At 42.1% G+C, this 22,885-nt stretch overlaps 2 protein-coding genes across 3 annotated transcripts in view; both read right to left on the reverse strand.

The window, feature by feature from the left end:
* Positions 1-18,089, reverse strand: part of abtb2b (ankyrin repeat and BTB (POZ) domain containing 2b) — a 57,365-nt gene extending 39,276 nt beyond the window's left edge. Inside the window, exons 1-2 of one of the 2 annotated variants that reach the window (XM_054733229.2) lie at positions 17,616-18,087; positions 16,510-17,526 (exon numbers count right to left, since the gene is read on the reverse strand). In XM_054733229.2, coding sequence (XP_054589204.2) covers positions 16,510-17,401 — 892 coding nt within the window. In that variant the 5' untranslated portion in view covers positions 17,402-17,526; positions 17,616-18,087. Of the gene's footprint in view, positions 1-16,509; positions 17,527-17,615 lie in introns of both variants that reach the window. The other variant, XM_054733230.2, reaches the window with a different exon arrangement.
* Positions 18,090-21,354: 3,265 nt separating this feature from the next.
* Positions 21,355-22,885, reverse strand: part of b4galnt4a (beta-1,4-N-acetyl-galactosaminyl transferase 4a) — a 249,931-nt gene continuing 248,400 nt past the window's right edge. Inside the window, exon 20 of the mRNA XM_054733237.2 lies at positions 21,355-21,624. Coding sequence (XP_054589212.2) covers positions 21,510-21,624 — 115 coding nt within the window. The 3' untranslated portion in view covers positions 21,355-21,509. The remainder of the gene's footprint in view (positions 21,625-22,885) is intronic.

Here is a 22,885-nt window from a genome sequence, read left to right on the forward strand (position 1 = left end):
CTCGGCAGCCAAACATATCTGAAAGGAGGTGGAGTGTGTGAGGATTTCAGAACAGCGTTCGTGTGCAACCTAAGGGGAGATGGGGCTATTTTTGTGCACACACTGACAAAGTTCCTGTACAAACAAACTGTTCCAAATGTGTTTTCGTTCTGCTTTTTCCCTGCAGAGTTTACACGGGGGCAAAGGTGACAGCTGACAATTCCTGCAGGAACTGTCCATCTTCATCAGCTACCAACTCTTGAATCTTCTTATATAGCATGCTTTAAATTAGCTAAATCTCTACATCAGTTAATTTCCCTTTTTTCCCCTTCCAGCCTTACTTTAAACCAAACGACAACCACTGGTTTGCTCAACCAGGAACCTCCATAACCACAACTGGCCAGACAGACAGGGCAAGAGGCTCGAGGAGCTTTTCATTCAGCTTCTTGCCAAACGTTTTGTGATGGGGTTTGGGTGACCCAGTGCAAAAATCAAAAACACACCTACATTTGTTTTTCTACATTTGACAACTCCTATTCTACAATTGCAGGCCCTGTGAAGTCCCAGAAGGGCTTTCAAAAACAACAGGGTGATAATTAGCTACATTTTACCTTTTTGCTGCATGCGAGGAAGAAAGTAGCACATGCCATAACACGATGGAAACAAGCTGGGGATGTCTTTAGAGAAAAGGCAACTCTGCAGAAAAGACGTTGATGATATTTCAAGAGGGAAACGGAGGAACATAACTTGGCTCTCTGCTGAAAGCAAGTGAGCCCAGCAGGTATTACACTAACAACAAAACACTAACCGGAGATTATAACACATATTTAGAAAGAAGCCTCCTGGATAGGGTGATGCCTTTCAGCAGGTTCCCAAGAGCCGGACACATGAGGTCTGTGCAGGAAGTGTCTAGGTGACCATTGTCAAAACTGGCAGGTGCTGGCGGAACGTTTTTCCGTCACAAAGTAAAATCGGGAAGAAAAAAGTTTGGAAGATAGAAGGCAGAAGGGAAGGCGAGTCATTTCAGACTTCTTCTGAAACCACCTTGTAGATTTGGACAAGCAGTCGACCACAAGGTAGCCCGAGCAACAAGGAAAATGCCTAAAAGTGATGCACAAATGCAAAGGCATGCATATAACCAACAACACAAAAGAAAGCTCAGGCCTTTGGAGTAAAACTGCATTTTAGCCAAGAACCACAAGGCAGGTCCATATTTTGTTTTCCTTCTGCTTGTTTCTCTTTCATGCCATTCTCTTACCAAGCCATACCCTAATATACTTAATCTGAACTCCATTACAAACTCCTTTACTTTTACAACCAGGAATTTTTAAACCCTTGACTTTTATGAATTATTTTTATTATGTATTATTTTATTGACTGTGATTTTACTGCTTTGTTGTGTACTTTTATTATTGATTGTGTTTTTGTTTTTATTTTGTGTTCTAATTTTTATCTGTGCAGCACTTTGGTCGGCTGCCATGCCTTTTTTTAAAGTGCTTTATAAATAAAGTGGGTATGGTAAACTGGTACAGTTGATAAAACTGTTTGCTGGCTTTGTAAAAAAAAAAAAAGGCCAAGGTGCATTCCATCAGTCATTTATATGGTCTTATAATCATCAAAACAAAATACGGAGGGACTGGTTTCCCTATACTTCCATTTGCGGAGTATAATTACATTGCAAGACCCGTGTGTAGAACAGTGAGCAGCAGCTGTATTTATAGAATAAAGTATCAAAATGAGCCTCAAAGGAGAAGACAGAAACAGAGCTTGAGGGAGGCGTTTAGGGTTAAAACAAGACTCATCTAAAGTTTGTCTTTCCCAGTATGGGGTGGGGGAGTTCCAGCTACCCACTCAGACATGATGGATGTGAAGAATCTCAGTTTCCGCTTTTCTCATCCATGAAACAGTCATCACAGATCTCCTCGAGGCTAACAAGTAGAGGCTGCCGCTTTCCAAACAAAAACCTGGAAGCTCGTTGCTACGCATCAGTCCGCGCTTCCATCTCCAGCATTCTTGAGTTTTATTTTATTTTACATGGAAGCGTGCAAGCGTGTTCTGTTTTGTTATCTTCATAATGTCATCTCTTCCCTCCGTTTACACATGTGGGTTTGCCTCTAGGTCAGCTGCCACCACTCCATTGTTTGCTGTCAGATTATTCCCTGCAGTTTGGATTTCATCTGCTGCCCTCATCTCAAAACAAAAATTCCTAAACAAAGGACACAACACAAATTTAAACGTTTGCATGGAATTCACCGGACGACCACAAGCTGCAACCCTTCAGCTGAACCCTTCACACGGCTGACTACTTCATCAAAAAGCTTACAACACATTCCCATTCTTTACAGTTTACTAGAATACTCAACTTCCCTGGTAAGATACAGATTCCAAAAGCGGACTGTTCGCTAAAGTCTGGTTGTGTAATGGCTTCATGGCAGAAGGTTTTCCCTGCTCAACAACTTCCTTCCCCTTGACCCGTCAGTGGATTTGTGGCTACATTATGTGTCAGGCAGCCGCTGAGAAGTTCTTTAAAACACCTTATAACAGAGGCAACGAAAAGGCCAGAGCAGTGACATGTGTCCTGTGTTCTGGGTCTTTTTTAATGTAAAGCACATGGAAAATAATGAAGGCCTTTCAGTAGAGCCTAAATTAGTCACGCCTGTGAGTACAGGCCATTCAGGTCAAGTCAAAGCCTACAGAGTTAATAATCGCTACATGAAGTTAAACCGTATCAGATTTTGATACCATAAAAGCGCCTCGTGATTTTTATCTTGAGGCGCTATAGAAATGATATTTTCTTCTTCTTCTTCTTCTGTAAACTGGTGAAAAGATTGGTAACATGGCTGTTTTAGAGCCCGTCTTTAGTTCTTACTAGAAGACTAGAGAAAGAAAAGTCCTTAAAGTTGTTCAGACTTGAGTTATATTGTGTTAAACTTCTGTCTGACTGACTTCTTGTGCCAATTCCACATGCAAGAAAAAAAATCTCTCCCAGAATTTGGTGCAGAAATGGTGTCCTGGAAAGAACCGTTGGACTTCTTCTCATGAAAGTGGTGTCAGACAAAAAATAAATAAATAAAAACCAAAAAACAATAAAAGCATTCCCTAAAGGTCTTTGTTAATAAAAAAAAAAAGAACCAAACAGACCTGCTTTACTGGAAGATCTAAATTATGGATCTCAAATTAAAGAATGTTGTAAGAGGTTAGCAACTTAAAAGGAAACTTTGCTATTTTGGCTTGCTTTTAGCACCCTCTAGTGTCCGTTTTAACTCACTGTTGTAAAACCGATAGTGAAACTCATCTCCTCCCTCTGCATTTGTCTTTTGAACACCTTAATGACTAGTAAAATGTCTCCTCAGCGTCTGCAGGAGCGATAGATCACTAAAACAAACAAGTCAGCTGTGTTCACAACAGGGGTCGACCGATTGATCAGTTGGCCGATTAATCTGGCCGATATTTAGCATTTTTCCCCCACCATCGGCAATGGCCAATAAGCCTCTTTATTAAAGCTTATTTTAAGTCAGGCACTTCCACGGGCAGCCCGCTGCTTGGGGTAAAGACCCCAACCCAAAACATTGGGAGTATTTTCCTCTGAGTAAAAGCTAAGGCTTTTCTTTTGGTGGTTCAAAACCCTACAGCTGTACATTTAGTGTGAATTAAAAGCAAAATATGAAAAAGTGAAAGAAAAAACGAGCCGTAAGAATCACCGGTAACTGGCAGAATGTTGCTTTTGCGAGCAGAATGCTAGCTTGTTGCTAACTTTATGGCCCATCCTAAACTATCAACTGCTTGTTTGCTTAACATATTAGTGCTTATGGGGTATTTTTATAGTGCTTGGCAATTTTGTTGCAATACTCCTAAAAACTATAAAATACATTTAAAAGGCAATTCCCAGTCAAAATGTCTTTAAAACGGTACAAAACCTTTCAAGTAATTGTTATGTTGTGTTCTGATTATTTTTCCAAACAATCCAACAAAATATTTCTTTTCAAGCTAAATGTGATGAAAAAACAAAATTCTAAATATTTTGCTTTGATCCCCAATGCCTTGATATACTGCCCTGGGTGGGACGATGTTTGAAAGGTGATCTGAATCGCATCGAATATATAAATATTAAATGCTTATAATTGTTTTATAAAGTTAAAATGTGTAGAGGGATAAATCTATCTACATTTTCCTTTTCAAGCACTTTGTTCTATTTTCTTGATTTTATTAGACTTTTTTCTGTTTTGTCTGTCTCTGATCTTCCTGCATCTCTTCTAAATTCTCCAGAAAAACTGCTGCCTGGCTTCTGCTTTTTCCACCTCATGAGTTACTTTTGAACAAAGCAGATCAAAGGGATCCGCCAACCGCCATATTAGCGGAGTGTGTGCTGCGCACGCGGCCGCGCCAGTGACATGAAGCCATCAGACCACGGGTGAGGAGTTCTGCTGCAGGCAGAGGAGCGCGTCAGGCACAAATAAAAGACAGAAAGTACCTATGAGCAGTCACAAATGATTGTGTGTTCATTATATTTTTTGGTGGCGCCACTATGCGTGTTACTGTGGCCGTGCAGCTGCCTGCAGAATGCACGAATAATCTGCCGCTCTCCGCTCATAAGAACCCTCGATGCTGAGAATCCATTTAAATAATGTAATGAAGGTAGAAACTGGACCTTTTTTCTGGCCCAGTAAAGGATGGTTTAGCAATATCCAGGTGGAAATCTGGAGAAATTTGAGAGAATGTTGGTCCCGGGAGATTTTCGGGAGGGGCACTGAAATTGGGAGTCCCCCAGAAAAATCTGGACGGTTGGCAAGTATGCTAATGCTAGCGGTTAGCTTTTACCAGGACGTTCTGTGCTGCTTCCTGGACGCCAAACCAACAAAAGCCTTCCCGTCACGAGTCAAAATGGGTGAGTTCATGAATGTTATGTGGCGTAGATCTGTTGGGATTTTCAAATCCTAGATTTTTACTGTCACTATTTTCTATAAGAAGCCAAAACAGGAGATCGTATAGGAGACTATGTTCATTTTCAGCCTTCATGACAAACTCAATGACCGATTTTAAGCAGAAATAACCATTTTTTTTTCTCTCAGAGAACCACACCTTTAAAGCATCCGTTTGGTGAGAAGTTCTACCACTCTCTTCTTTCCTTCTAATCATGTAAATGCTCAAGAGACAGATTACATCCTAGCTGGAGGGGAAACTTGGCGCCCTTGGTGTATTCCGTCCAGTCCCCTCTGCGATACTGCAGCGACACACAGATGGCCAACACAACATGGAGAGACAGAGCGAGAACAGCCAACAGAGACCATGAGAACAGATGTGACTAAACTGACACAAGCAAAAACTTTAACTCAGCTCATCCAAATATAAACTTACGAATGCAAATGATACAGATGTACCTCAAATGAGCCTACTTTAAAACACAAAGAACAGCCAAACTAAAGATTTCCAACTTTCCTTCTAAAACAGATCTACTATGGTTTTCGCACGCATCTTTGTATTTGTCAGAAACTTTTTAAGTTAGAACTTCATTTTCCCCCAAACGCGTTTTGATAACAACCCTCCCTAAAAGTAGACAACTTCTTTGTGTTTTCCCCTGGCTGTTGAACTGTTTGTATTGGTTCCAGGAAGGAGTTCACATGTGGTGCAGGCAGCGCAGATACCGTGGACAGAAAGCAACTAAAGAGTGTGTCCCGTCTTGACGCCGTCTGTTTTCCTGTGCCCACATGTGCTCTCCAAATGGTCCTCTAAATGTGTTCCTTCCCTCCACCGACCACAAGGGAATTCCAGGAAGCCTTCACATGGTTTTGCTCTAAATATGCAGTGTGTGGCTCTTTTAATCACCACATGCATTTATGGATGACCCTGACCCAACAGGTGATGTTTTAGGAGATGGCACAGCTTGCTGATGGAAAAAGCGCACTCTAGAAGAATCGTGTTGCAATGAAGTCTAAATGTGTGTATGAGGGAGTTAGTAAAAAGCAGGAGAAAGAACAAAGGAAAATGGGTAAAGCACTAAATATTCGCATTAGGGTTGAGAAAGTTTAAAAAACGTTCAACCCATAGTGGTCTGGGTGTTGGAATATGCTGGGGAGGGGTGACGAGTCGTGTGATGTGGGTGGAAAGTGGTTCAAACAAGTTGCCGAGTCAGTGTTTACATCTGTGTTGTTGCTGATCAAGCTGAGCTACAAACAGATGCATTCCAGTGTCTGAACAAACAGATAGGAGGCAGCTGAAAGATAGGAGGGGGTGAGTTCAGCGTAAGATTAGAAAAGGTTAGCCTCATTCATTTCTCTTATAAGTGAAAGGACTTTTTATTGGAAAAAAGAGGAGAACTCTATTTTTAGTGTTTTTTTTTTCTCACCAGAGAGAAAACAGGACCAGACAGTCCCAGTCTCCATTAAGGTTGGTTTATGCTTGACGCGTCCGCGAGGTCCGCATGGCTCCGCGCGGAAAAGTTGCGTCATTTTAACAACCACGCCCCTCCACCGCGCCTCCGCACGGCTCAGAATTTCCGCAACGCGCACCTCGGAAAATTTCTAACCACGCGGACGGACGGACGCGGAAAAACATGGCGGACTGGCAAGAACCAGTACGGGAGAGGTTCGTAAATACATAAATTTGTATGATTCAGCTCTCAAAGATCACCGTGATCAACATGTTGTTAATAATTCTTGGAGAGAAATAGCTCGCACTGTCAGGAAAGATGAGAACGTTGTTAAAAATGCTGGAATGCCATGTTGTAACAGTAATTTCTACTTCTACTATGGTGTAGTGTTGGATGCATGCCGTAGAGCTCCATGCTGCCCCGTTCAGTTTGGGAGAATGTTGGCTCACCGCAGAGACGAGCCGCACAAACCATAAACACTGCGAGTTGTGAAGCGCGTTCCATCCGCGAGCCGCATCACCGCGCGGAAAGTGAATGCGTCAAGCATAAACCAAGCTTTAGTCACTCTGATTGTATGTTTGTTTAACTGTTAGTCAACCCGTGGTCAAAGTAAAACTGGGACACACACTCAGACAAACTACAGGCTCTTTGTAAAGCACAGATACCGTCACAGAGTATCACTGACAGAAATACAGCAAAGCAAAGTTTTGGAGGAAAACCATGACTGCATTAGTTTAATTATAACATGTAAAAAAACAAAAACGTCTAAACCTGACACTTCTAAACATGCTTCCCATACACGTCCATGGCACGTTTCCTCCTGCATTCCTGCATATTTTCCACTTCTGTCATGCTCACCTTTCTGTTCAGCGTCTTTCTCTGGAGTTTGCTGGAAGTTCCAAGTTTGCTCGGGCAACCTCGTAAATCACCTCACACTTGAGGCAAGCTGTATTATTACTCAGCGAGTGTGAGGTAAGTTGTGACAGTATCCTTGTTTTCTTGGTTTTTTTTTTTTTACTGCATGTAGCAGGTTGTTTTACACCTTTAAAGCTACAAAAGCAAATTTGGAAAACAAATTAACTTAAAACATTTTTATCATGCCTCTTAACATTCCAACATAATATACAGCTATAAATATATTGTGGAGATTAAAAACTGAAAAAAAGCCAATATTGCTTTCAGTCTGTCGCTCTGGACCATCCGGTTGTCTGACTCGACAAACCGCTGCACTTCCGCACTTCCCTGGGTCCTCCACTCATTACGCACTCACATATTTAGGAACAGAACACCGCTAGTGTGACAGGTTCTCTGCTCAATAATAACAGAGGAGAAACAACCGGCTGCTACCACTTCAACTTTAGGGACAAACTACCAGAGTCCCAAAAAAAAAGAAAATCCGCCATTTGAAGTTATGGACAACACGTAAGCACGCAGAAAACTGACTGGTGTTTAGCACAGTTTCCTCCATCGCGGGTTTCCAGTTCCGGCTGAAGTGTCCCAGGGAAGATACCCAAGGGGAGAGGTGAGTTTTCCATGACCATGTTTGCATTCAAAACCTAGCTTGTTCAGTAAATTTGCTAAATGGACATTAAAGAGGAACTGGGCAGTTTTTGGTTTGCTTTTAGCACCCCCTTGTGTCTGTCTGTAAAACCGAAAGCAAAACCTATCTCCTTCTTATGCGTTTGTCTTAACACCTCAATCCAACCGCTGAAATGTCTCTCCAACCCTCCTTAGTGTCTACAGAACTGATTCATCACAAAATTAAATCAGCTGTGCTCATGATCTAAAACATGCAGGAAACATGCTGGAAGCAGACTGCAGCTCCAGGTATATTAGCTCAATTCAATTTAGAGTGGCCCGCCAGTCTGAAGACGCAAGTGGAAAATACTGAAACACACCGCCATAAGGAATTGAAAACAAATGTTGCAAACAGGGAATCAAAAAGCACGAGCTGAATCTCACAACCTGTAACCAAGTTCAGGTAAAAAGATGTGCATTATCTTTTCATGTCAATGTCAAACTAAGATCATCTTTCGTTGAGTAATTGAGTTAAAGTGGTTTTGTTGAGCTATTGACTGTAACAGTAAACAAAACCTCAGATGATCATGTAAGATTTTACAACATAAGTTTGAACTCAAGAGTATGTGCTGAGGATGACTTGGATGACCAAATTGTATAAAAACATTTGCTAAACGAAGCGAGTTAGTAATTGTTACTGCTTAATAATGTCAGTTGGCTTTGTGTCCATTTGGAATGGGACTGACTCCAAAAGTTAACCAGCTGCAGATGTTTGCATTATGATTACTTTATGAAGGTTGCATTAAAGTCCATCCACTACAAACCAATGCAAATGAAACTGCAAAGATGTGCAGGTTTACTCAAGTGGACAGTAGTGTTCATGTATAAATGAGTACCTGTATAAATATATCAGATGAACAGATATGTTTACACAGAAGCAAGTCAATAAAGGTCATTTGCTTTTCCATACATCTGAGCTTAGCCATTCCGTCTCCTCGCGTTACTCTCTGACTAGACAAAGAAGCTACTGAGAATGTCGCGACAAGCTCCTTCTCTCATTGAGTAAAAACTGTTTAAACTTCTGAGGGATGAAAATGGGGGGAAAACACTTTCAGAGCTTGAATAAGAAGAAAAGTGATCACAGCCCTTTTGTTCCTTCACTGCACATGAAAATGAACCCCAGCTACCATGCACATAAACACAAACTCCTCCCCAGCTGTAGAGATTTGGCTTTGACTGACCTGACCAAGTAGAAATCAAACACAACTAACAGTTATCGTATTTAATTCCTGGTTACACAAATCTGTTTCTTCCTGATCTTTTCATCCCAAACGCCAAGACATAAACACAACCCCCCAACTTCTGATCTTTACATGAGCAGCTAAAACAAATAACTCACAAAACAGTTCAGCTGAATCCAGCTGACTGAAAACGTTATACATTTCCAATATTTAGTCATAAAAACCCTGTTTTTAATGGAGGTTTTATGATTTGGGTCCTTTACAAGACAATAAAATCTGAGGTCTGTGCGTTGCATGAAAGCAGACTGAATGGGGTATTGTTTGTCTAGTTTCTGGCAAAGCAGACAACTTAATCCAACAATCTCTGACTAAACTTTGAAAACAGCGTTCTTGTTGCCAGATGTTCTCTTACAATGACTTGGTGTGGGGTGTGAACAAGGCATTAATTTCATTTAATTTATTTATTTAAGGACCGTGCACATTAATAAACATTTCTGTAAATGTGCCACTACTACTCAAGGGTTCATCTTTAGAAAAATTAACAAACTTTCATTGTTATGCTGATGACACTCCATTACATGTCTCCACCACTTCATTGAGTGCGTTTACATGCAGCCAGTAACCCTTTTAAAACCCGAATATTCACAATAACCCGGTTCCGTACGGCCATGTAAACACCGCCAAAAACCCGGATATGCTCATAACCGGGTTTTTAAAAACCCGGTGACTACACCTGGGGTGACCCTTTTCTATCCCGAATGTTTGGTCGTGTAAACGCATATCGGGATATCCCCATCAAAGCATGTGTTCTGCGCATGCTCTGTTCGCAAGGAATCTTGGTCTTTTGAGTAGCGAGACGTCTTGTATGCGCCAGAACACCGGAAGTAAACAACAAGTTGGGAGCAACATGGCGAGTCGCAGCACAGCACCACACTTTTGGAGTGACGAGGAAACCTGTCTTCATCGGTCTGGTGAAAAGTATGAACATTATGTCTTTTGTTGATGGTCGAAAGTACAGAGACAGCGAAATATGACGCATATTGCGTCTTGACGTAGTCCATACGTCCTGACGCTACCCCAACGTCCACATTTAAATTGGGTTATGCAAGTTAGAGGTAACTCTATTTATGCTTGTAAACGGGTTATTCTGATCAACTCAGAAACCCGAATACCGACCTTAACCCGATCATAACCCGGATATTGGCTGCATGTAAACGTAGTCATTGTCTTTTCCTCTACCCTTTTCACTCATTGACTGCATACCAAAGATTAGATCGTGGTTTTCTTTAAACGTCATTAAGTTGAACTCCAATAAAACTTCATTTTTGCTCATGGGTAGATGTGCTTGATCAAGATCAGGATCATTTAAAAATACTACTTATATTTAAGGCCATTCATAACCTTTCCGTATACTCATCTTTCTCAGCTCCTACCAATATACACCCTCCCATATGCTCAGATCTTCAGTCTCTATCAAACTATACAACCTCCCCTGCTTAACCCTAACCTCTCACTGTGCCTAGTCATTAGCTAGTTTTCTGGTCATAACTGAACTATTTCCTGACACCGAGGTCATTTGAAAAGTCAAATTTGACTGCAAATATATTAATACATTACACGTATATTTTAAAAAGATCTTTATAAATGCATTTCAGAAGATCTAAACAAGAGATACTATGCGGATCAAATCAGATGAATACATCAGATTCTTAATAAAACTTTGGGAACAAAAAGAAATTCAGTTATCTTGTTGTGCTTTACTTCAGACTTGTTCAACAAAATAAAACCTGCTTTATATATTTTAGACATACTTGCAACAGCAATAGCTTTTCCCAAGAGTATTGATGGCACTAAAAACCAAGAGTTCTAGCACTATCTAAAAAAATAAACATGTTTATTTTAATACTGGCCCCTTTAAACCAGTCCAATTATTCAAACAATGCAACAATCGGATCCAAGAATCCAACCATCCTCCACTCTGAGCTCCTGCTTCCCACATTTGTTAATTGGACCCAAAACCCACCACACAATATTTCCATTAAGTACAACCACCATGGCTTTGTGGTACTCTACGTGCCACACCTAAAGTATATTTTCCAGCACAAACAAGTCAGAAAACCTAAATGTAAATCAGACTTTTCCAGTTCTCATTAGACCAACACTGACTGAGTTGTAACATTTTGCAGTAACTACAGTATTTCCATGTATCCGTTTATGTCACTTTGGCTTTTTCCTACAATCATCTGTCATGATCAGCTGCTTTTCTCTCCATCGACGCTCGATTCTTAGAATGACTCATGGTGCAGCAATGTAACAAGAGCACTTACTGGAAGTAAAAAGGAAGTTATCTATGAATAAGAACCTCTTTAACCTATTCACCAAATTCACAGACTATGCAACCTGCTCTTTCCTATGTTGCTGGCTTTTTAAATAGCCAGACAAATCATTGGTGGTGTCATATCCATGCACCCATTACTCATGGTTTTACAAGAATGGTCGGTACCCACAAAAACAAACGTAAGCTCCCACAGAGGAGCACATTCAAACACATGTGCACACCAGTGCTCTAATGGGGTCAATGTTTTTACAGCTGGCAGCAGACAAGAAACCAGTGCAAACAGCGACATCTCTGTGATTGTGTACAGCCTGGGGTGATAAATGCCCCCGAACAGAAGGCTGTCACACACTCGAACACAAACAAACTCTGTCTACTGACAGACTGACCATTATTATCCACCAAAACTATATATGTTTTGTTTCATCCAAGGGCGCTCACACTCTTGAGGTAAACAGATAATAGGAAATCTGTTGAGTACCTCTAGCTTTTACCAAAATAATAATAAATATTAATAATGTCTTCATACATTAGGCAAAACTGTATTTGATCGTGCTCCAGATCTGTGAAACAGGGAGTGTATTTTCAGAGTGCTGTTTTCCCCATCTGTGTGACCACAGCTCTGGGCCGCTCTCCCTGCAGCTCTCTGCCTATGGTTCCCACGCCTCTTTTTGAGCTAAATACATATTTAGAGAAATACTGAGCACCAAATCATATGTTCTTTCTTCTTTAGTGAACTCTGAGCTGCCCCTAAAAAGCTAATCTTGCTTTTTGTTACCAATTTTACAATTATCCATCCTGAATCTTGCAAAGAGAGTACTAGTACTTACATTCAAGTACTAGCCAATATTACATATTATTAGAAGTATTAACGAAAGCCCTTATGATTACTTTGAAATTCCTCTACATTCCGGACATTTGTGAGCCTGGTATAGACCATCAGTTTGCCGAAGCAATAGGACGGTCTACCAACGCTCCATTGAACTTCCGCAATCCTGGTCATCTGATATCGGACCAATCACAGCACTATATCAGATTGGTTTGCGTCTTCTTGAGTTTATTTAGAAAAAGCATGTTTTTTAACCTTCTTTGAGAGAGTATGGCGGTCTGCCTTCTTGAGTGGCATATGTAACAGTGAATGTCATGTTCTTTGTTATCCAATAGCATACGGAAACAGTTTGAAAGGCAGCCACAGATCCTGCCCCACGACTAAAGCCGGGCGTACACTGTGCGACTTTTTCACCTTTTTGAGCCGATTTTCCAGTCGTGCGAGAATCCACGACATCGGGGCGAGTTTTGCACCGAGCGGTCGTGTAGTGTACAGGGGGTTACGAGAGGCGATTAACACCACGTGACCAACTGCCGATCAGCAGTCGTGAGGTCGCACGGACTTCTGGCGTGTTTGAAATTTCGCTCGTCCCTCGTGACGGTATCGCAATGTTGAAGCGGCGCTGCGAGCAGCTGCGACCCAAAAGGTATCAGAACCGCTCACGGCGCATGCGCAATCCTGCATCAACGCCGCTCTCTATTTCCCTAATAACACACGCTGTTCGTTTTTGTTTCTACACATTTTTTTTACTCACAAAGATTGTCAAGAAAGCGTGTTTGTCGTGTTCATGTCAAATTAAACTGATCGCAAAACACAGATTTATTTTCTTTATTTCTTTTTCCTCATCCAACCCCCATGAATCCCTGTGTGTCCTCCTGCAGCACTCCCGAAGGACAACAGGCAAAACAAGACAAAAAAGTCTGACGTGTTGTGTAAAAACTGCTATTTTTAGCATATTTTTAGGGCCGACGTGTTGCTACCAGACGTACGGTGTGAGCAGTCAGATCGCATGCGAGAACTGGGTCGTGCAGTGTGAGCACATGACTCGTGAGATCTGCTCTGCGAGGAAGTCGTACAGTTTGAGCTGAAGCTGAACGCTGCGAGTGAAAAAGTCGCACAGTGTACGCCCGGCTTAAGCGGTCAGTGGGTGATGTCCAGACCATACATTTACATGTAAAGATGGCTTGCCAGGCTAGACATTTGCAGCAGTTAGAATTGTGTTAGGTATCTAATGCTGGATATGGAGGCATCACTAGATAGCATGATATAGGAATGATTTCATGACTGAGTACATGTAGACAATATCAAACAGACACCCCATACTCTTATTGGTGCAACCCTAATCCAGTTGCAATGTATTGCATTCTCCTAGGATCTTGACTCCGACTCATTCATGAATTTTAATCTATGAACAACAATTTTAGTACTATAGCACTGCTACACCTAAATAACCCAATTTCAGTTAAGAAGCTCAAAGGCAAATGAGCTTATAGTCAACGGTTTCCATTACATCCTGTTGTACTACGGCTTTAAAGGCCTCAGAGTAATATATATTCAAGCTCTGAGAGCAGTCTGAAAAGTTGCACTTGGAAAATTGTCCTGCCATCCTAACCAGAGTTTAACAAACATCTGCATGCACATCATTAAGATCAATGAAACTTCCTAAAGTCCATTAGCAAAGCTTCTAGTCTGCACTTAAATATGCCCCGTGGTACAATCAGTACAAATTACACAAAGCGAAGCTCACTCATGTTTCCTTGTGAGGAGAAATGAATGACAAATGGATTCCTTTGTATGGAGCCATTGTGCATTGAGTTAGGCTAGTGCTTTGGAGCCATTTGAATACATGCAAAGCTGACTAAATTGGTTCCTCTGTGTGTGTGTGTGTGTGTGTGTGTGTGTGTGTGTGTGTGTGTGTGTGTGTGTGTGTGTGTGTGTGTGTGTGTGTGTGTTAAAGTGCTCAGGTGAGTGGATGTACGAGTAAGCTCCTGGCCCATCACAACTGGGTTCCTATAATGCACTCTCAATGGGCAAGAAGAAAACAGATGAAGATTAAGCAAAATGTAAACTCAGTGGCAAGGTTCAAAAATTAAAAAAGGAGTGGTGTGTGCGAGACTGAGACCAAGAGGGCAAAAGCAGAGGGGAGGAGGGAGGGCAGAAGAGAGAAGTTTTCAGATTTGTTATTGGAGCCGTAGAAGTCATTTCTGACTTAAAGAGTTCCAGATGTGGGCCAGCTTCTGAAAAAAAAAACTTGGAAAGACAAAGAGAAATCAAGTGAAAGGGAGGAGCTGATTTGATCAGAAATCAACCCTCGTATTTTGGTTTGAACAAGAAAATGTAATTTTTTTCCTGAGGGGATGAGTGAATCAACAGATGAGGCTTTGGAACTACTTTCAGGGTGTGGAGTGTCAGGTGGTAAGGTGGTAGAGGGGTCTGTGGCTTTCATGGACCAGTACCGTGTCTATAAAAAGCTCAGGTTGTGAGAAGATCAGTCTGTTGTTATTACGCACACACACTTTTTTTTAAACCAGAAAAAAAAATTCACCAAATAAACCATTAAGACTAAACCAAAAGACATCTGGTTAAACACTGCACAAAAGCTGCAGTTAAACTTATTTTGCATTGAAATAGCAACAACTGGAGCATGTGGCAGCAGTCAAGCCAAGTGGACTGCTTTTACAAGTTTCACGGGTAGATGAAGAAAATGGAGGCTGGGGCTGCTTGATTATAGAAAAATATCATGAAAAGTTTTAGTAATTATTGAAGTCACGATTATTTAACACAACTTGTTTGAAAACATTATCCCAAGTTTACATTTTAGCTAGTTAGCCACCATCCACCAATGATTACATCTTTGCAGAAACTACAAAACCTAAGTTTCATTTATCACGCTAGAATCTACACAGACTACCATACAATTGCAAGTTCAGGATAAGAACTATCAAAAAATTATTTTGAAGGATTATTAAAATGCTAAACTGGTCATGTGAACAACACAACACAGCAGTGCTATAAAAGCAAGAGAAAAACTTCTACAGATGCCAAAGATATCCAGGCTAAGAAAAGGGGTGCCTGTTTTTTAAGGCATGGAAATAAAGACTGAGGTTTCTACCCCACAAAGCTTGCAGAGGACATGATGATATTTTTAACATGCATTGTGTTTTGCCTTCATTCTGTCATTTATACTCTAAAAAGTAGCTCCTAAAACAGCGCCATAAAATGTTTGCTAGCTCAGCTTTCAGAAAGGATGGAAGTGTTTGTTTTTACAGTGTAGTCCTTGAAAAATATTAATTTGTCAATTTTCCAATTAGTTTAAATCAAAGCCTAATTACAAATCCAATCAAATGCACAAAGGCATGATTCTACCTCAGACCTCAGATCAGAACTGAGTCTTTATGACCACTACTTTAATCCCTCTCTGTTGTCTCCAATGCACATTGTGTGCTTCCCCGGCATTTGTTTTCAATCCCTCAATATTGGGGTAAGCTGCATGATCACACAACAAAAGGCCATTGTGCTGCAGTAAAGAACTGCTCCAGGGAGCTGGTTGTAGGCCACAAACAAAGGATTGTTACATTGTCCCAACACAAGAATGAATCCACTCAGTGCTGGATGGCCAACACAGCCCTGGAAAGGGAACTGTAGTTGGATTTGACCAAGGGAAGTAGGGAAAATTGAGAAGGGATGGGAGGAAAAATGAGAGGACAGGGAGTGACGCACAGCTGGAGCTGGAGGAGAGATGCAGTCAGGATGGAAGTGGGTGGAAAGGGTCGATCAAAGGAGGAGAGGAACACAGGATGAGGAAATAAAAGGAGGAATCTAAAGACAAAAACAGAGAGCTGAGACAGCGGAAACTCCTGCCGGAGTTTTAAGTAACATAACAACTCGATTTGCAAGTAAGAATGAATGTAAACCAAACCAGTACAGAATCCAAGACCCATTTCCACTTGTGTGAAATTTTCCTAAAAGAAAATGGTTTCTTTGTTCATTAAATATGGCTTAGCTGTTGTTTTCCTCCTCTGACAACTCAAATTAGGAACAAATCAATCAGTTGCTGGTTCACAAAAGCTGCTGTTGTATCAAAGTGGGTTGCAGATCACCCTTTCCAGACAGAAACTGTGTCAGAATGAAACACGGTGCCAAGCAGACCACAGGAAGTGTTGGATGTGAAAGTTTAAAAAGTGTCTGAACACATAAAATCCACACAGGAGAAAAAAAGCTACATGCATTTTTGTTTTACCATTGGCGTTCTTCCCGCAGATCAGGTGCTCATAGTGTTGCAGAACTCCCCACAGCTCTGCGTCATTGTTCACAACACCCTCCAGGGCCTCTGCGCTCACCGTGGCGCAACCTGACCCCGGCTCTGGCCCAGACTGGCCCCTCTCGGCCACGAGCGTGCGGATCCCAATCTCCTCCACCAGAGCTTCCATGCACGCAGTCATGCATATTGCTGCGTATTCGTGGATGCGCACTGAGATGCGAGTGTCCACCATCCAGCGGAAAAAGCGCCCCACGGAGAACGTGAGGCCGCAACGGGCGGACTTGCCTTTCCTCAGCAGCTCGCCTGCACTCATACAGTACGTGGAGATGGCCTTGACGGTGGCAGACACGCAGTGGTCAGCCAGAGCCCAGCTGAGCACCAGCCGCATGGCGCTCTGCACCTCAAAACGCGTGCAGCGGCAGTGCATGACGCTCAGGCGCTGCGCCTCTCTGGAGATGCGGATCAGAGCTTTGCGGAGGAGCGCGGACAGACGGCGCACAGAGTCAGAGGAAAACGCAGGTGTATTCCCCCACTTCATGCTCCCACTCTCGGCCACTCTGCGAAGTATCCTGGCCACATCCTCGTCTGTCCAGGGGAACTCCTCTAGTTCAGGTAAGCGGAGGCACTTGGAGAAGATGTCCTCCGGATCTTCGGGGAGGACAGTGTTGACGGTGTCCCAGCTGTTGTTCCTGCTGTTCATGGAGCCAGAGTAGTACCACCAGTTTCCCCGGTGAGGGGTCGTCATGAAGGCCTGGGAGTTTGACTTGGAGGAGGACAGGCTGAGGGATTTACAGGAGTCCCCCGCTCCGTAGCCCGAATCCAGGGTCAGGTCCTCCAGAGTCTTCATGTGGACATTGCTCAGACCAGCCATCGTTGACCAAAGGCTGGAGGACACTTCAAAGGAGCGCTTTACCTGGAAGTCACTCAATCAGCTGTCGAAACGTCGCGAAAAGCAGGACGGACTGGTTTTACGCAGCGCAACACTCCTCCGACATGCTGGAAAGAGTTCAAACGAGCGGCTTTAGTTACTCGAATTCTCATCAACTTACGCGTAAAATAACTAACTTAAGACGAGTCAGTCTCACCTTTCCTCCAAGCGGCGCAGAAGTTGTAAACTTTGCCCCAATGACGCTCCGAGCGGGTGTTAAAACATGACGGGAAGTCCTTCCTGGCGTCCACATCCAACCAGACGGGAGTTCACGGGGAGAAAACGCCTAGCTTTATCAGTCATGATAAACAACTGCACGTTATTTTGAATGTGGTCGAGAAGCAGTGAATCGACCCAGCTGTTCACCCTCTCCTCATCAGCTCCACTCCCAACAAACACCACCTTCCTTCCTTCCAAAGGGAACTTGCTCCTGGCGTAGAGGCGGGGCCGAGGCTGAATGACAACCCGGAAGGACCTCAAACACCAATCAACACGCGGCCAAATTTTACACCTGCCAATCAAATTGCTCTAAAATCCTTTGCTTGACTGCATGCCTAAACAAACGTGCTTCAAGCGAACATCTAACCATTATTATTCATGACCTACATTCCAATGGATGGTAGTTTTTTTTTGTTTTTACTGAATTAAAAAGGCGGAAAAAAGTACAAAAGCGATTTGTCAGTTTATTCAGCTCAGCTCAGCCCCCCCCCCCCCCCCCCCAAAAAAAATCAATAAATAAAAATAAAGAATAAACTCTTGCTTTAACCAGCGTGTGTGTGAAAATCCACATACTAAAAGCTACATTTTGGATAAACTGTCATAATTTGCCTCAGGTGGAATGAAGCAGACAAGCCTGTGACTACCTGTTTATAATAACATCTCACTCACGTTAGACAATAGGGTGTGTCACCTCTGGGACAAGGTCCAACATGATTACAAGCCGGCGTCATTGTGCTTGTGAGCATCTGAATGGCTGACTTGATATAAACATTACATGGAGTGTTTGTTTAAAAGGACAATACCTGTTTGGGGGGCATACATGCTTCATGGCTAATGAGTCATTCACCCATGAGGCCTGCATGGGTTGTTAACACTTTGGTCTTGTTAACATTCCAGGTACTGTGCTGCTCAAAGCTTTTCCAGAGAGATGATCACAGGAGAGCAACACTCCAGTCCTGTGTATAGGTGCAACAGCTCTTACGCCATGCCCCACACCCAAAAACGAAGCAAGCAGCAGGGGGCCAACAACTCTGCAGACCTTAAAGGTCAACTTTACTCATATTTTTAATACATTTTCAGTGGGCTCTAGTAGGAGTGAATGCCTTGTTGCTCGTTCTCTGGGGGGAAGCTCCAGCGCGCCTGTTTGAAGCCGTAGAAGTCGAGAAAGTGGCTTCAAAAGACTGGATTTGGAATTTTATTTCCTGATATTTGGGAATCTCCCCTTTGATAGGCTAACAGCATGTACCACTAACAGTACCACTGACTGTGTTTGTTTTGTAGCATTGATATTTTATGCCCACAAATAACAAAGCCTTAAGTTCTTAGTGGAGTTGCTAATGCTAACAGTTAGATTCTACTAGCTGTGATGTTCTCTGCTGTTTCCTGGAAGCTAAACTAGCAAGGCTTCCTCATCATGATGGCTAAATCCAAGCAACTGCTTGATGTAGATCAGTCAAGTTTTCTAATCCTAGGGTTTCACCATCTGTTTTCTATCAGAAGCTAATGCAGGAAATAGGTGGACACAATTTTGATGTTCAGCCTGCTCAGAGTGAGTGAACATTTTCAAAAATAAGTAAAAAATGGTTTCTCACTGAACCTGCGCTTTAAATGTCATCCAAATTTATGTTGGCTCTGCGAGGAATTTAACAAGTTTGTTTCAATCTTTCCTCTGTGTTCGTTCATGAAACAAAAGGAGGTCGATGTGAAACGAATCCAACTTTAATTTGGAAAACTGAGTGATGTCAGAGCCTTAGTATTTCAGATTATCATTTTACCATGTCATCATAATCACGTTATCTTTTAAGCTAACAAAAATATTTAAACAAATTGTGTTGACATCGAGAAAAGTGTAGACTTTGTATTGCATCCCTTGAAACACACGAATTATCCTCCATGTTTTCTGAGAAGAGAATTTTTGATTCTTTATTATTTTAATGTGTACAACTTAATCTGCTTTCAGAGGTTTTCCCACCTAATTTGACCTCCCTTGCTGGTATATGTGTGGTTAGAGCTCCACCGTGTGGTGGGAAGAGGAACAATGTTAATTTCTCCGCTCAACTTCCTCAAAAGAAACACAAAACCCAGACATAAGCATAAAATTTTATTTGCCGAAAAAAAGACAAAATCAAAATAAAAGTACAATACATTCTTAAAACCTTTCCTCTACAAAACAATTTCACAGAAATTACCTTGGAATGTATTTTCCTATTTTCTTTGTAAATTCTATTATATATATAGACTATTATTTAACAAGTTTCCTTTTTTAAATAGTCCCATGTCACCATTAAATAATATACAGTATAAGCATTTTTAATTTTTTTTTGTAAAAAAAAAAGAATCTAGGAGAAAACAATCAAACAGTCAAAAACGGATCATTTGCTCTCATTTGTACAAATATGTCCAGCTTCCCACCGCCCAGACGCTACCCATCAATACAGGAACCGCGTTTCATAAACAGAAGCATTAGAGGCCTGGCCTCCAGCCATAATAATGGGAGCAGGTGGGATCCTGTTAGACTGCAGCTGCTCCTGGATCTCCATCACACCTTCTGCTCCCTCTCAGTAATCATTCTCAGCCTTCTCCTTTTCCCCTTTTGCACGCCGACTTGTTCACAAGTCAGTAAAGAGAACACAAGATGTCTCATTTTACAGTGTAGATGAATGACAGCTTCTCAATAAATAACATTTTATTTCTGTCTGTCCCCGCTCTTTTTTGTCTTCAGGACAGAAACTGCTTGCAGCAAACCCGGATAAAGGCACACATTTATGAAACAGCCACCACCTCCACGTTGCGTACAGCTCACCTTTTCATTTTTTTTAATCCAGTATTTGTCATTAAACACTCCCCCGACTCTCGGTGAAGTTGATCGAGATGAAGAGACTTTTTGCTCACTTCTCCGTTACATTTATAGGTGGATTTTAAAATGACTTAAGGAATGGGGAGGAAAATCAGGATGCTTTTAGTCGAGTTTAAAAATGTTTGTGTATAAAATCACCTTGCATGTTACTGCATCATCACCCAGTAAGGATAGAGAAAAATGTTCTAAATAAAAAAAATCAAACAGCAGCATAAACTCTATTTTATGAGTGCTAAATGGTAGCTAACTAATCAGTTTACTACACTTAAGAGACAACATGAGAAACGAATAAAAAAATAAAGTTTTTGAGTATTTAATTCACTTTTTTAAAGACTGTATTCTGATTATCATTATTTATTTTGGAGATCAATGCCCCTAGCTGTTCTGATTAGCTCCAGCTGTGCTTTTCCAAACATCCCTCAGCTTCTCCATCAAGTCTGAATCTATCCGAGCATGATGCACATTCTGTTAGGCTCTCGTGCGAGAGCGTGTTAGAAAAAGATCTTAGGTCATCTTTACATCTTTTTGTTAGCAAAAAAGGTGCTTCAAACATAAGCACACACACACACACACACACACACACACACACACACACACACACACACACACACACACACACACACACACACACAAACAAAAACAGCTGCTTTCCATTCAGTTTGGAAAAAATTGCACCAAAAAGGGACAGAGAGAAGGAGGAGGAAAATATCTCTCTTCTCTCCATACAGTAGTTCAGTCAGTGAGGCAAAGAGAGGACTCAGTCTGTCTGTGGAAACAGCCCCCCCCCCACCCCCCACCCCCCACCCCCGTGTGTCCTCACACAGACAAACATACAGCAGGACCCGGCGGCGAATCAGAGGAGTCCCTGATAGGAGCCTGTTTCAAAAAGGCAGGGTTCAGGCAGTAAGTGAGCTCCTCCTGGACTCCCTCCAACACACAGTAGATCTGCAGGTACGCTCGTACAGACAGGGAGCGCTATCCTTTCTGAGTTTTCTTGTTCTGCGCGTTCCACATGCCTCTTTTCGAGTGGTAGTAGTGAAAGAAGTTCCTCAGGCGAAGTCTTTCAACTTCCAAACCGTTCTGCAGCACCCTAAATAAAGACGGGGAAACAACAAATTACAATATTGCTGATTTTCATGTTTTCTGACCAATCTCCATGTTAGGTGTTTGCAATCTGTGCAATCATTACAGCCATTTCTTAATGAAAATAGTCGGAGCTAAAATAAGCTGCTGCTGTTGGACCAAAATGTGGCCCCAGAGCCGCAGATTGCAGACCCATGGTCCACACAAATGATGTGTAGACTTGTTTTCCATTCCTGAACAAATAATAGTTGATAGGTTAATAAATGCATGTACCCACCCATTAGGCAAGGGAATTAATGTCCCAAGACAGATGGGATTTGAATATTTATGATCAGAAAATTTGATGAAATCATCTTTTCTTCATATTTAAGTGAATATTTTAGATTTAAACTGACCAAAGACTTAATGCTGACACCACTAAATAAACTAGCAAAATCAGGAGACTGAAGGCTTTAAACTAATTTTCATTTCTTTGTTTCATCATTTTCATTTAATTTTTAATTTAATTCATTTCATTTTGCTTGTTAATAATCTTGTGATCTTTATCATGAAAGTCACATTATAAAAAAATGTTTTCTACTTCAGAAAACTGTCTTAAAAGATAATCTGACATTATCATCAAGATCCATCCATCCATCCATCCATCCATCCATCCATCCATCCATCCATCCATCCATCCATCCATCCATCCATCCATCCATCCATCCATCCATCCATCCATCCATCCATCCATCCATCCATCCATCCATCCATCCATCCATCCATCCATCCATCCATCCATCCATCCATCCATCCATCCATCCATCCATCCATCCATCCATCCATCCTCTTCCGCTTATCCGGAGTCGGGGCTCTGGTGCAGCAGCCTAAGTCGAGAAGCCTAGACTTCCTGCAAGGCGTTCTCCGGCCAGGCGAGAGACATAGTGCCTCCAACAAGTTCTCGGTCTACCTTTAGGTCTCCTCCCAGTTGGACATGCCCGGAAAACCTCACCAGGGAGACGACCAGGAGACATCCTGACCAAATGCCCGAGCCACCTTAACTGGCTCCTCTCAATGTGGAGGAGCGGCAGATCTACTCCGAGCCCCTCCTGGATGACCGAGCTTCTCACCCTATCTCTGAGGGAGAGCCCAGCCACCCTGTGGAGAAAACTCATTTCCCCATAGGAGAGGGTAGGAACGTAGATCAACCGGTATATCAAGAGCTTCGCCTTCTGACTCAGCTCTCTCTTCACCAAGACAGACAACAGTACAACGGTTTGAATGCTTTA

This window comes from Nothobranchius furzeri, chromosome 4 (assembly GCF_043380555.1).
Source record: "Nothobranchius furzeri strain GRZ-AD chromosome 4, NfurGRZ-RIMD1, whole genome shotgun sequence".
Taxonomy (NCBI): Eukaryota; Metazoa; Chordata; class Actinopteri; order Cyprinodontiformes; family Nothobranchiidae; genus Nothobranchius; species Nothobranchius furzeri.